A 13,738-nucleotide genomic window follows, 5' to 3' on the forward strand; every position below is an offset into this window, starting at 1 on the left:
GAAACCAGGTCCATGTCTTTCTGGTCCAAGCCCTGCACTCTCCCTGCAGCATCATATTGGCTCTTTATTTCACCTGGCTTTTGTTGACCAGAGTTATGTAGGTATAGGAGTGGAGTCTCACTGTTTGTATAGATTTGTTTATTTATTAACTGATTGGGTCTGGGGGTTTTTTGGTTTTGGTTTTTTGGTAACCTATTGGATGACTTTGGGCTGGACAAAAATGTAAATTGTAGTTTGTAGTGCACCACTCAGGCTCTGGAGCCCAGAACTTGAACCACAGGACCTGTTTTTAGTACCAGGACTGGCAGTTCTTTAACATGGGAAGTAAAAGAGGACATCGTTTAGTTTCCCACTGAGTAACTGTAAGTAGTCTTCAGACACGAATGATCGGGTAAGAATTTCCAGGCTAGAGAGTATGACTGGACTTTGCTTGAGCTCCACGCTTCTCATTGTCGCAACCGAGAAAGGTGTTCTGCGGCTGTAGGCTGTTTTGCCACTTCAGGCCCTTGGACTGGGCCTCAGAGGCAGCCGTTCCTCCCTGGTGCTGAACGGACAGTTCCCTTCAAGGAGAAGTCGACGCGTGGGAAGTGAAGCAGCGCCTTTCCGCCGACGCAACCAGCGGCATCCTTCGCTCGCACGCGCCACCTCCTTCTCCCCTTCCCCCTGCCATACACATCGAGCCCCTCCCGGCATAGCCAGTTCGGAGAGACGCGATCGCTTCCGTGTCAACTTCACAGCTTAGTAGAGCCTGACAAGCCGCCTCAAGAACAGGGGCCTTTCTTTATCCCACTCGGCTCCCTCCCTCCGAGAAGATAAACTGCCGCCCGGCTGAGCACGCCGGGTCACCTGCTTACTGCAAGCCCCCGCCCCACCGTTCCCGACTCAGTCTCCACGCTGCTTTCTGCAGCTGGGATTAGCTTCTAGTCGCTATTCCGACCTTTCCCGTCGCTGCCTTTGCTTGCGCTTTGCTCCGCGCCTCTGGCAGCTCTCGCGGTGCTCTCTCCTTCAGAAAGCGACGGCTAGGGGGCGGGTGCACGTGCCGGCCCGGCCGGGCAGTCATCCTCTCGCCCCGCTGCCAGCCCCCCCCCCCCGAGAGGCGCGAGGGCCTGAGCCCAGACGTCCGGCTGCGCGACCATGGGGTGGCGGGGTCCCTCCGCGGCGTGGCGTGCGAGATGCGTGTGACATTCCGCCTCCGGATCGGCCTCGCTGGTGCGTCGCAGCTCTTCCCATTCGTCCAAGGCGTTTTCCGGTCTCCTCCCCGCCGCCTCGTCCCTTTGTACTTTATTTCGCGTGTTCCAGGCAAACGAGCTGGTTTAGGTCCTCTGAAGGAGAGGGGAGGCGCTCGGGAGGCTGGGAATTCCCTCCGGGAAGGGAAGGGACGAGGTCCCCTGCGGCTAGTGCCTGCGGCCCTCGCCTTCGACCGCGTCCAGAAGCGGCTGCGGACCCCGGCAGAACAGCGACCGAGAGAGCATGGCCGAGAGGAGAAGGATCTGGAACATGGAAGACGACCTGCCTGTCTACTTGGCCCGGCCAGGCACAACAGCGCAGACGCCCCGGCAGAAATACGGCGGCATGTTCGCCTCGGTGGAGGGCGCCTACGAGAACAAGACTATCGACTTCGATGCGTATAGCGTGGGCAAGAAAGGTTCCCGCACCCCGCGCAGCGGCAGCCGCCACGACCTGCTGGACGGCGCCGGGGGGGACAACTACAGCGAGACGGCCAGCGACGTCAGCGAGATCTCCGGCTCCGTGATCAGCTCGCCCAGTGGCGAGAGGGACTACAAGGCTCCTGGCGTGGAGATCAGATACCCCTTCGGGAAGGAGCTGCTGCGGAGACCGGACAATGGGCAGGTAAGAAGGAAGGCGCTTGGCCAGGGGACCTGAGGCGCGGACGAAGGGAATGGGCCCGGAGGAGTGGTCCGGTCCGCCTCTGCCCCCCCTCCCCGGCGAGGGGATCTCACGCCCTCCGCGTAGCTCCTACTGCAGGCTCACTGCGGCTTTCTTGCCGGCAGAATCGGGGAGGAGACTTGCAGGAGGCCTAGCAGCGGCACCTTCTTTTTCACCGCAAAGGCAGCGGAGGCAAAACCCAGCAGCCTCCCAAAGGATCGCATTGCTTAGTATTATAATATCCATGAAAGGACGATCCGTCGAAAAACCAGCTCCTCAGTTTAGCGTGACCAAGAAAGAAACCCCGGAAAGAGGCTGGGGAGGTCTCTGGGCATTGGTCTCAGCAGGGGTGGAGGGGGGAAATTAAAGGGTGGTGAAAAGCGTGGGCCTCTCCCATCAAACTTGACACTGCCTTTAGGTAGCAGATCATGAATACGCTGTAAAACCTGAGATTTATGTATTTATTTATTGGCGGGCTCATAACCAAAGTTCTCTTGAGTGACAAACAATTAAAAAATTTAAAACACTAGTCCAATAAAACACAGCCCCCACTCATATAAAACAGTCATATCAGAGCAGACAGGTATCTGGCCCTGGTCCCTTCCCTTGCCACTCTGAAAGGAAGCCACCCATCATCATCATACATATGTTCTAGTGAGATTTATTAGGTGGTGCACATGAAGGAACATGAGGGTGCTGAGAATTTGTGTGTGGATGCTCTGAATATGAATGGCATCTGACTGAAGTATTTGTTGTATCATTTTTACTTTCCACATTGCCTACATCAGCAATCTTTCCTCTTGCCCACTGCTATACATGCATATTGGGGAACTATCTCTTTTAACTGTATGGATCTCTTATCTATGTGGTTAGTAACTAGTTGGGGGTTGGACTCAATGGCCTTATAGGCCCCTTCCTGTTCTACTATTCTATGATTTTAGTAGCCCAAGTTGGTGCAAGTCCTGCAAATTCAAGAAAATTTTGAATTCTGTGAAATCAAACAGTTCTCATCTGACTTTCTAGTTGTACAGTTTCAGCCTTGCTGAGCTCATCAATAGGCAATGGCTTTCCTATGCTCTGCTTGACCTTCCTTTCCGAAAAGCTGAGCACTTTGCTGGTTTCTATTTGGAATCACTGGAGCAGCCAAAGACTGTGTCAAGTGAGGGTTTTTTTGGGGGGGGGGGTTTAATGAGCTGAACAAGAAACTCATCTTGATTGGCTCCATAGTAACCATTTGTGGTGCTGATCACTTAGCTGTTAGCTTTCACGACATGCAAGAGTTGGGACGGTTAGGTCTCATACTCACTTAGGGCAATTGTATACATTCAGATATTTACAGTTATCGCCTCTCCCAAGTAAAACACTTTAAAATGATTTTAAAATTAAATTACTTCAAATATTTGATCAGAAATGAAAGTTCTCCTATGCACACTACTGAAATAAATGGCAATGCATTATTGTTGAACAAGAAAATTTGCAAGTGGTTTGTGGCCTGCTGACATCTGTAAAGCCCCAGCTATGCATCAACAATGAGCACTGGAGAAAGGAAGACTGCAAAATGGCAGCAAAACCTTTTGGACGAGTTCTCTGTTGGAACTCTCCTATATAATGAAGCCTTCACATTTTCAAGGTCAGAATTTGTTCTTCTTGGCACATGGACCTTACATGTTTCCCAGTTATGTTATTACATTCAGAAAAAGGGTATTTCCCAACTGTTCCTACTGTCCCTGCTGGAACACCGGCTACTGCAGTTAGGCAAGCTGATAATAAAGATGGAGCCCAGTATCTCAGAATCTGCTCACCAAATAGGCTGTTGGACCGCTCTAGCCATTGTCATGTAGATGAACTCCCTAAATATCCGAGATCTATTCCTTCACAGTAGTAGAGACTTTTGTCTACCTGTGGAGCTGTTTGGCAGTTCCAGAACAGTCCATCCAGGTTACAATCTTTAAGTGTAATTGTGCAAGTTACTATAAAGAATGTAGCCCTGTTCTACATACTTTGGGCAATGAAGGAGAGCAAGGACAAGCATGTTGGCTCTTGCTCCACAAGTTGGAGAGATAACATCTGAAACAGGACCCTAGCAAGTCGGTGTACTAGATTGAGTAGGAAGCCTGCACATGTAGAAAATGCTCCCCGCTTCTGACTTTTCCCTGCAGCTCATGGAGACAGCAAAGAGGGTGGAGCTTGTACACTCATCCCTGCTCTCCATCATGTGAGAGAGCTAGAACACCTGAATAGGGCTTATGATGGGTTTAGATTATTTTATCAGAATACTAGCTTCGTTGGTATCCAGAATGAAAGCTTTATGTTAGAAAAACAAGTTCCTGTTTGCCTGCTGTAATGTCTGCCATAAAGGGAGAAAACAGGTGGTAAGCATATGTCTGGGACCAGTGTGTGGGGTTTTCTGACTTTCTCAGGCATACCTGAACATCTCAGTACAACCCAAGAGGATACATTTGATTGAATCAGCTAAGGGCCACTTCATGTAACATGGCCTTCACAGAATGGCTGCTTCAACTTGTCTCCTCATTACGACTGCATTTGGCAAGCTGCACTGTGTGTACTACTTTGCCACCCAGATCAGTTGCACAGTATGGTTTGTCTGCCCACCCATAGCCAAATTCCTTGTGCAGCTTGGAGGTAACCAGAATGTAAAAGTGATTTAACAAGATGCCCACATGGCAATCCTACTGCCGTTAAAATGTGGGAACAGGAAAAAGTGAACTGAGTTAATTGTGTGGACTAAATTACTGATTTCCAAATATGTCTTTGACTTTGTTAACCATAGAATCTGACCATAAAAACCTACAGAGAACTCTGGCATGGAAGAGAGTCCTCCCTGCCGGGTTCATAGCATGAATAGGAATATCCATCATCAGTGAGTACAGCATTGCTAGGAAAGTCATAGAGGAACGGTTCTCTGCTGACCTTTACCTGTCACCACAGAACATCTCTTTCTCTCACACCCCCATTGTTGCCATCGTTTGAAATGTTATTACTGGATCCTAATAATTATGTCTATTTTATCTATGTATGTATTTATAACATTTGTATGCTACCTAGTAACTGAGTTCTTTGCACGCAAAAGGACAGCCTGGAGGCTCTTGCAGGCACCGGAGGGAGTGTTATCCTAATTAGTACGACCAGCTGCAAAGGAGGGCAGATCTGTTCCTTTTAGTGCCGAGACTGCTCAAGAGCCTTGAAAGAGGCATAGGTGCCTGTGCTGTACACACCAGTTTACCCCCTCTACTGTTGTGTCTGGTCAAACAGATTTTGAGTGTTTTAAAGCACACCAGACCAATCTTGGTTCAGTGTGCACTGTCATGCCATTTCCTGCTCCCTGGAAAATGGCTGTTTCCTTCCAGCCATAACTGAGCAGAAGGATTTTAGGCAGGTGCCATTTTTCTTCCTACCTCCAAATGCCAAACTGCACCTGCCAGACAGATTTCGCGGCTTTAATGGCATCGTGGAAGCTCACGCCGCTGCTTGGCCGACATCGCTTCAGCAACACTGCAAAAGGCCCAGAGGAGCCCTGCTGCCCTCACGGGCACCGCTATATGTATCTGGATGGAGAAGGGTCAGCAATTGGCCCTTTGAGGCCAACCTCCTCTCTCCCTTACGTACACCACTGGTGGGCGCGCGAGAGCGCAAGGAGCGGAGAAGCGCAATGGGAAAGCGGGCCCTTTTGCTAGCTATCCGGAGCGCTGTTCGTCAGGGTGGGGCAGAGCATGAAGGGGTAGCCGCGTTTTCCGACCGTGCTGGCATTGGAGCCCTGAGTCGGGAGCCAAGGAAACGCTTCCTGGGTTGCGCTCAATGAGCGAATCGGGCTCCTGGCTGTTGCAGTCGGAGGCGCCTGTAGGCACAGCTTGTCCTCTCGCCCAGTCCCAGTCCTGCGGGTGAGGAACCCCGTCCTTCAGCCAACGCAGACCACGCAGAGCCAGCAAAAGCGTCCCTCGGCACGAATCTTCGGCTGGGGCCCTCGCACTTCGTTGTTGCAGCCGGTGGGCGCTGCCCTCTCCGCAGCCGTTGGCATGTCTGCCTACCAAGGCAAAAAGAGCATCCCGCACATCACGGTGAGCAGCAACAGCAGCAGGAGGGAGATTCCGTTGGAGGCCAGGTCAGGCCACTCGCGACGCGAGCGGAGGAAGCGACAGTCTTTCTTTTGTACCGGGCTGGCCAGGGACCAGGGTTAGGCGAGAGCCACGTGAAGAGGCGGCCCACGAGGGGGCGGGTGGCTAACAACCTACCTATGGCGGCAGTGTTGAAAGCCACGAGCCTGGTAGATAGCTAGATGCTTCGATGACCCCCTCCCGTCCCACGGGGCTAGGGCGGGGAATGTAAAGAGCTAGTGCCTCCGCCGCTGCCGCTCGAACAAATAATGGTTTGGGGTGGGGAGGAATGAAAAGGAGCGAGGCTCTTTGCAGAGGTCAGCTGCGGACTTATTCGGGGAGGGATTGGAAGATGCCTGTCTTTGAATGGCCGGACGGGCAGGGGCCTGTCGATCTCCCGCGACAGGACAGCAGAGTCCCTCCTTCGGTAGATGAACGCGCCAGGCTGGCAGCAAGGCACGCGAAACAGAACAAAAGAGGGAGGGAATCCGGGGTTGGATAGCGTGCGCGCGGCGCCTTTAAAAGAGAATGAACCGCCTTCAGGATGTTAAGCACCTGCTTTTGTGGGGGGAGGGGAGTGCGAAGGGTTCCAACAAACAGAATCAAATTGTGGCATTTTTTAAAGAACGCGTTAATAACAACCGGCGCAATCAATAGTTCAGAGAGAGCGTTAGGGTTAGTAATCGAGATATACTGGATTTTCCGAAGCAAAACTACCAGTCTGTTTAAGAACGTTATATTTTCCTACCAACACCACCCATATAAAAGAGATCTGGGGCATTTACCTCTCACTTGTGGCCATCTGCTATTTGTTGGAGTCATCCATGATAAAGAAAATTGTTTTAAATTATGTTTTAAATTGTTTTTAAAAGATGTGTTTTTAAACTTCGTATATTTGTTTTTAATGTTTTTAGTTATTGTAAACCGCCTAGAGAGCTTCGGCTATAGGGTGGTATATAAATATAATAAATAAATAAATAAAAATAAATAAAAGCTAAGAGCTTTTTCCATAAGTAGATGTTACCTTCCTCCCTGTGCAGCCCAAACCAGCACAAGCAAGGCAGGCGCCAGGAATGACTGGGCCCTTGGGCATCAGCCTGCCTCTGGCGCATGGCTCCTGCCTGTTCCACCTACCTCTCTCCTGTCTTGGCTGCTGTGTGTGCTGTGCACTCAGGGTTGTCATCAACCAAGATGGCAGCAGAGGCTTCTCTAAGGGGCTGATGCCCCCACTGCTATCTTGGTTGATAGCACTCATGCGTGGTACACTACGAGCGGGTGGCCTGGAAGCTCCCTCCCTGCGATTCTGCTGCGGATCGTGGAAGGGGAGCACTACTCTCCCACCCTAAGAAAGGGCTCCTCTGGGCCACAGGGGCCCTCAGCCAGGGCCTGACCTGGTCACCCTTTGGCGCCAGCCTACCCAGTATTCCCTTTGAATTCAATGATGTTTTCTTCCATGTAAGTGTGCATAGGAGTGCTCTGGTGCAGCACAATCCTATGCATGTTTACTTGGATGTAAGACCCATTGTGTTCAGTGTGGTTTGCTGACTAGTAAGCGTATTTAGGACTGTTTCTTTGGAATGTTACTTGGATTTCTTTTAAAGGGCAGCAGTGAGAGCAAAGAACTGCTGCTGCTCAGGTAATTCTGAAGTGTCCTTTGTTGTTGTTGTTATGTGCCTTCAAGTCGATTACGACTTATGGCAGCCCTATGAATCAGCGACCTCCAAGAGCATCTGTCATGAACCACCCTGTTCAGATCTTGTAAGTTCAGGTCTGTGGCTTCCTTTATGGAATCAATCCATCTCTTGTTTGGCCTTCCTCTTTTTCTACTCCCTTCTGTTTTTCCCAGCATTATTGTCTTTTCTAATGAATCATGTCTTCTCATTATGTGTCCAAAGTATGATAACCTCAGTTTCATCATTTTAGCTTCTAGTGATACTTTTGGTTTAATTTGTTCTAACACAGAATTATTTGTGTTTTTTGCAGTCCATGGTATGCGCAAAGCTCTCCTCCAACATCACATTTCAAATGAGTTGATTTTTCTTTTATCCGCTTTTTTCACTGTCAATCTCTCACATCCATACATAGAGATCAGGGAATACCATGGTCTGAATGATCCTGACTTTAGTGTTCAGTGATACATCTTTGCATTTGAGGGCCTTTTCTAGTTCTCTCATAGCTGCCCTCCCCAGCCCAGCCTTCTTCTGATTTCTTGACTATTGTCTCCATTTTGGTTAATGACTGTGCCAAGGTATTGATAATCCTTGATAAGTTCGATGTCCTGCTTTTGTGCTTTCCTCTTTAACTTTTATCAGCATTCGTTTCAAATCATTAATGGTTTCTGCTAGTAGTATAGTATCATCTGCATATCTTAAATTATTGATATTTCTCCCTCCAATTCTCACACCTCCTTCATCTTGGTCCAATTCCGCTTTCTGTATATGTTCTGCGAATAGATTAAACAAATAGGGTGATAAAATACACCCCTGTCTCACACCCTTTCCAATTGGGAACCAATCAGTTTCTCCATATTCTGTCCTTACAGTAGCCTCTTGTGCAGAGTATAGGTTGCGCATCAGAACAATCAGATGCCCATTTCTTTTAAAGGATTCCATAGTTTTTCATGATCTACACAGTCAAAGGCTTTGCTGTAATGATAATCTATACAGCACAGGGTGATTTCCTTCTGAAATGCCTTGGTCCGTTCCTTTAACCAATGTATGTTTGCAATATGATCTCTGGTGCCTCTTTCCTTTCTAAATCCAGCTTGGACGTCTGGCATTTCTCGCTCCATATATGGCAAGAGCCTTTGTTGTAGAATCTTGAGCATTACTTTACTTTCATGGGATATTAAGGCAATAGTTCAATAATCCCCTTTCTTTGGAATTGGGATGTATATTGAACGCTTCCAGTCTGTGGGCCATTGTTTAGTTTTCCATATTTTTTGACAGATTTTTGTCAAAATTTGGACAGATTCTGTCTCAGTAGCTTATAGCAACTCTATTGGTATGCCATCTGTTCCTGGTGATTTGTTTCTTCCAAGTATTTTAAGAGCAGCTTCCACCTCACATTCTAAAATTCCTGGTTCTTCATCATACGGTTCCTCCATGCATGAATCTGTCATCCTGGTATCTCTTTTATAGAGTTATTCAGTGTATTGCTTCCATCTTCCTTTTATTTCATCTCGGTCAGTCAGTGTGTTTCCCTGTTGATTATTCAACATCCCTACTCTTGGTTGAAATTTCTGTTTAATTGCTCTAATCTTTTGGAATAGGGCTCTTGTTCTTCCCTTTTTGTTGTCCTCTTCTATTTCTATACAATAATTATTGTAATAGTTCTCTTTGTCCCTACGTACTAGTCACTGTATTGTTGCATTTAGGGTTCGAGGTGTGTTTCTATCTCCTTTTGCTTTTGTTTTCCTTCTCTCTTTAACCATTTTAAGAGTTTCTTCAGTCATCCATTGAGGTCTTTCTTTTTAACTAGAGGTATTGCCTTTTTGCATTCTTCCCTGAGAATGTCTCTGACTTCACTCCATAGTTCTTCTGGTTCTCTGTCAACAAAGTTTAAAGCCTCAAATCAAAGGTTATCAGCTCTAGGGTGGGACCTAAATACAGCTCATATAGTATATAGTATGCAGTATGTGATGTATACTGTTGTTAGCAAATAGAAACGCGGGTGTGATGCAGCTGCAGCTTCACATGGTAAGGGAGAGTTATTGGGCGAGGAAGAGAAGCAATCGTCCTCAGTTTTTCCTCTGAAACCCCCAGTAGTGCTGCGGCAACCAGAAATCCACCTAAATCTCAAGCAATAAAGGGTGGCTTTATAGGTAGCACAAATGTTTGTCTTGGAGACCCCACCCATTTATTCAGATGGCCACAGCCAGAGGTGAATAAACTTATTTTGTTACAGAACTTGCCTGACGTTCATTTTTTATTAAAACTTTTCAGATTTATAGCTTAAGGGGGCACCTTAAAGTTTGCTTTAGATACCATTATGGTGACATCTAATGATAATGTACAGATGTGTGGATTGTCTGCACCCCAGGAACTTTGAGTAGTTTTATTAAAACATTTCAGCTTCCCTCTGAGGAACCTCTAAACCTGCTTCAAATAGTACATTAGGTGAAATTTTGCTGGCAGTTCTAATCACAATGCTAAATAAGGGATACAGGACCACATTTTTGTGAGAGGTTAGTCCATCAAGCTGCCCGGGCTTTAGTTGCATGCAGAAGTTGAAGGAATAATCTGAGAACTGTCAAGAAATATTATGACAGCAATTTCCAGTAATTAGAGGAACACTCAACTCCTTTACCACCAAATGCTGAATATTCCATCACCCCCTCCTTGCCCCAACAGATACTTAGCATTTTGGGGTCACTGAGCATGCTCATTTGGGCGTTGGGGAGGGATTTTGTTTTTGTTGCCTATTTATAAGTTGTAAAGTACCTGTAAAGAGTATACTATGTTAACTAAGATGCTGAAGAGGCAAAATTGTTGCAGAGAGCTGTGCTTTGATTTAGCAGCTCAGTGGTGGCAAAGCTTATCTTGCCCATCTGAACTACCAGTAACAAGATTTAGGAAGCAACAGTAGTATTTGGGGGAGGGGATCATCTGACTGTTTCTGCTGTGGAGATACTCACCAAGCATCTGGTTGGAAGCTCATAATAATCCAATCCTGAAAGCATTTGTGTGTGGACAACCAGTCAGAAGAATGTTGTAGACACGATAAATAGCAACTCAGACCAAACACAGTAACTTTTGTGAAACCAAACAGAGGAAGAGACCAAAGAAAACATTTTAATTAACATGGAGTTACTCACTGTTAAGGGAAAGTTGGCCCCCTATAATTACCCAGTTCCAGGGAAAAGTTGGGGTATAAATGAATAAAATAATAAATAAAGTCAGGCAGTATGCATAGAAATATGTATTGTAGAGGCTGGGGGATCATAGCTATTGGACATGAAAGAAAAAACAAATATATTAAGCAAATATGCTGACGGCTTTTGGTTTCGTTAGGAGAGACAGTGTGTTGGACTATGACCTGAGAGACCAGGGTTCACAGCCATGAAGCTCACTGGGTGACCTTGGGCCAATCACTGCCTCTCAGCCTCTGAATACCTCTTATCATGAAAAACCCTATTCATAGGGTCGCCATAAGTCGGAATCGACTTGAAGGCAGTTCATTTCCATTCATTTTGGTTTCGTTAATGGGTTCTAAAAGATCACTGTTGGGAGAATGTTTTCTGGAATAAGAAAAAGTGTTAGCCTGATGATGGAACTGGCCAAAGAAAAGCGTTTAGTAAGGGCCACCCCACCAGTACAAAAGCCCTGCAGCAAGCACTAAGAATTCTCCTGGTAACAGAGTTGGAGATGGTCCTTATAAAATGGCCAGTCTCTGTGAGTTTCTGGAAGAGGAGTATAAATTGCTAAGAAAAGCAGCCATAGTTCAGTTCAGGATTGAGAAAGGGTGTTAATTGTGATGGTATTTGCTTTGTGGCAGATATTATTGAACATCTCAGAATTTATTTCACACAAAATACCAGGGCCACCATCATGTAGCTAACAGCTTTTGTATTTTTAGATGTAAAGGCTTTGGATGGTATTTAATGCTAGTCCTCCTCAGAGTAGACCTATATAAGTTAAATGACTAACTTAGGTTATTAATTTCCATGGGTCTATTCTGAGTAGGACTTAGTTGAATACAATTTGTTGACATTAAGCAGCAAAGATGTAATATTCCATTTTTAAATCCAATTTTAACAATCCAGAGATGTGACATTAAAACAGATCCTAATCTAGAACTATAGCAATGAAATTATACATCACTAGGGCTACAGTCCTAAAACCACTTACTTGGGAGTAAGCCCTACTGAATTCAGCCATCTGTCAGGAATGCTTTGATTTGGATTCCTGCATTGAGCAGGGGGTTGGACATGATGGCCTTATAGGCCCCTTCCAACTCTACTATTCTATGATTCTATGATTCAGTAGGACTTATTTCTGAGTAAACATGACTGTGCTGTAGTTCTCTCAAGTCCTTGTGTTGCTTATGATTAATTACATGTTTTTATGTGACCTAATTATTGGTTTTTGCTTTCTCTTCTTCAGAATGAACGCCTACTCATTAAAGGTGGACGAATTATTAATGATGACCACTCCTTCTATGCAGATGTGTACCTGGAAGATGGGCTTATAAAGTTAGTTTTTAAACACTGAAATTTCTGTATATATTCAGTGATGCAAGAGCTGCTGTCAACATTCTGGTGTTCTTGCCTATTTAAAGTGTGTAGATACCTCTTTAGTAAAAATACAGTATGTCCATTTAGTCTTTCCTGATGTCAGTAGATGGGATTGTTAGGAGAGTTGATGATTCAAGCCCAACGTTCATATTTAGTATAGAAATCACAGCATAAAAACAGCCAGGCAGGCATGTACTTTTAATGAAAGAATATCCACTAAACATGATGTAAAGAAGGAGCTTAGTCACAATGGAAGTGAATTAACTTGGGGAACAGCTGCCTGTTTAAGCAGTGTATAATTTGTTAATATTTAATATAAGTGGGACTGCAATACAGTGGTGCAGTGTATCCCAACCCCGTAAAAAGAGTGATCCTATAGTGTTAATGTGTTGGACTATGACTTGGGAGACCAGGGTTCAGATCCCCACACAGCCATGAAGCTCACTGGGTGACCTTAGGCCAGTCACTGCCTCTCAGCCTCAGAGGAAGGCAATGGTAAACAACCTCTGAATACCACTTACCATGAAAACCCTATTCATAGGGTCGCCATAAGTTGGAATCGACTTGAAGGCAGTCCATTTCCATTTCATTTAGGACTCTAGCCAGCTTGGAATGGAAGCCTTATAGTGCTGTTAATCAGGCCTCTTGAAGGGTGTTTCAGGAGTAGGGGAAGGGATTAAGGATACCTTTTTCTCCCCCCCCACTCCACTGCCAGAAGCATTCTTGTGATGAGCTATTTAGTGCTTGGAGGGCTGCCCAGCCCAAACATAAGCATATTATAGCTCTGTACTAGTAGAGGGAATCCAGTTCTGGAGAATTTTTATTAATTTATGAAAATATTTATAAACCTATATTTATAATACTTATATTCTCAAAGAGAATATAACAAGATGGTGGAAATATTCTAAAATATTCCTCTGTCTTGTAGGGGGAGTTAATAACAATGTCATGGATCCTCCTAACCTATCCACCTATCCAGGATACTTATTATAAGCTGCCAGGGATAAGAGTAGGTCAATTTACCTTCTTCCCTTGCCCACCGTTTTCCATTTTTTGGGGGAAGGTGGTTTTTCCAACTCATGAACATTCCACATCTCAACTACTTTCAGCAGGGTTAATAGATACTCAGTAAAGCCCCCTTCAGTTGTTTTTTGCTATATCAGGGATGGCAAGCCCAGCATTGAGCTTGCAAAGCTATTTCAAGTGGCCTGCTAGCCCTCTGCCCAAATAAGGCATCTCTTTCTCTTGCTTTCTACTTACCTTGCAAAAGCATCTTTTCTCTGTGGTGCAGCACCATTGCTTGTGAAGTCATCGTGCTCAAGAAACACGAAGGAGTGCTCCTTAATGTTTCTTGAGTACTAAGACATTATAGCTTTCCTCTTAGAATAGTACTGAATAGATATCAATCTGTGAAGAGCAGAGAAAACAGTTTCCTTCCCCATCACAAAGCTGGGTTAGGAGGAGAACATCTGGTCCCAGGCTGCTGCTGAGATGGGGAGGATCT

The 13,738-nt window shown here is 45.9% G+C and overlaps 1 protein-coding gene across 8 annotated transcripts in view; it reads left to right on the forward strand.

Annotated features, from left to right (window-relative positions):
* Positions 1-1,254: 1,254 nt before the first annotated feature.
* The window catches only part of CRMP1 (collapsin response mediator protein 1), a 124,991-nt gene continuing 112,507 nt past the window's right edge, over positions 1,255-13,738 (forward strand). For 7 of the 8 annotated variants that reach the window (XR_009757623.1, XR_009757624.1, XR_009757625.1 and 4 more), the window contains exons 1-2: positions 1,255-1,851; positions 12,104-12,192. Coding sequence is in view for 4 of the 8 variants with exons in the window: in XM_061582552.1 (XP_061438536.1) it covers positions 1,471-1,851; positions 12,104-12,192 (470 nt within the window). In the remaining 4 variants the exon portion in view is untranslated. Of the gene's footprint in view, positions 1,852-5,573; positions 5,964-12,103; positions 12,193-13,738 lie in introns of those variants that run through there. The other variant, XM_061582554.1, reaches the window with a different exon arrangement.

This window comes from Rhineura floridana, chromosome 8, assembly GCF_030035675.1.
Source record: "Rhineura floridana isolate rRhiFlo1 chromosome 8, rRhiFlo1.hap2, whole genome shotgun sequence".
Classification (NCBI taxonomy): Eukaryota; Metazoa; Chordata; class Lepidosauria; order Squamata; family Rhineuridae; genus Rhineura; species Rhineura floridana.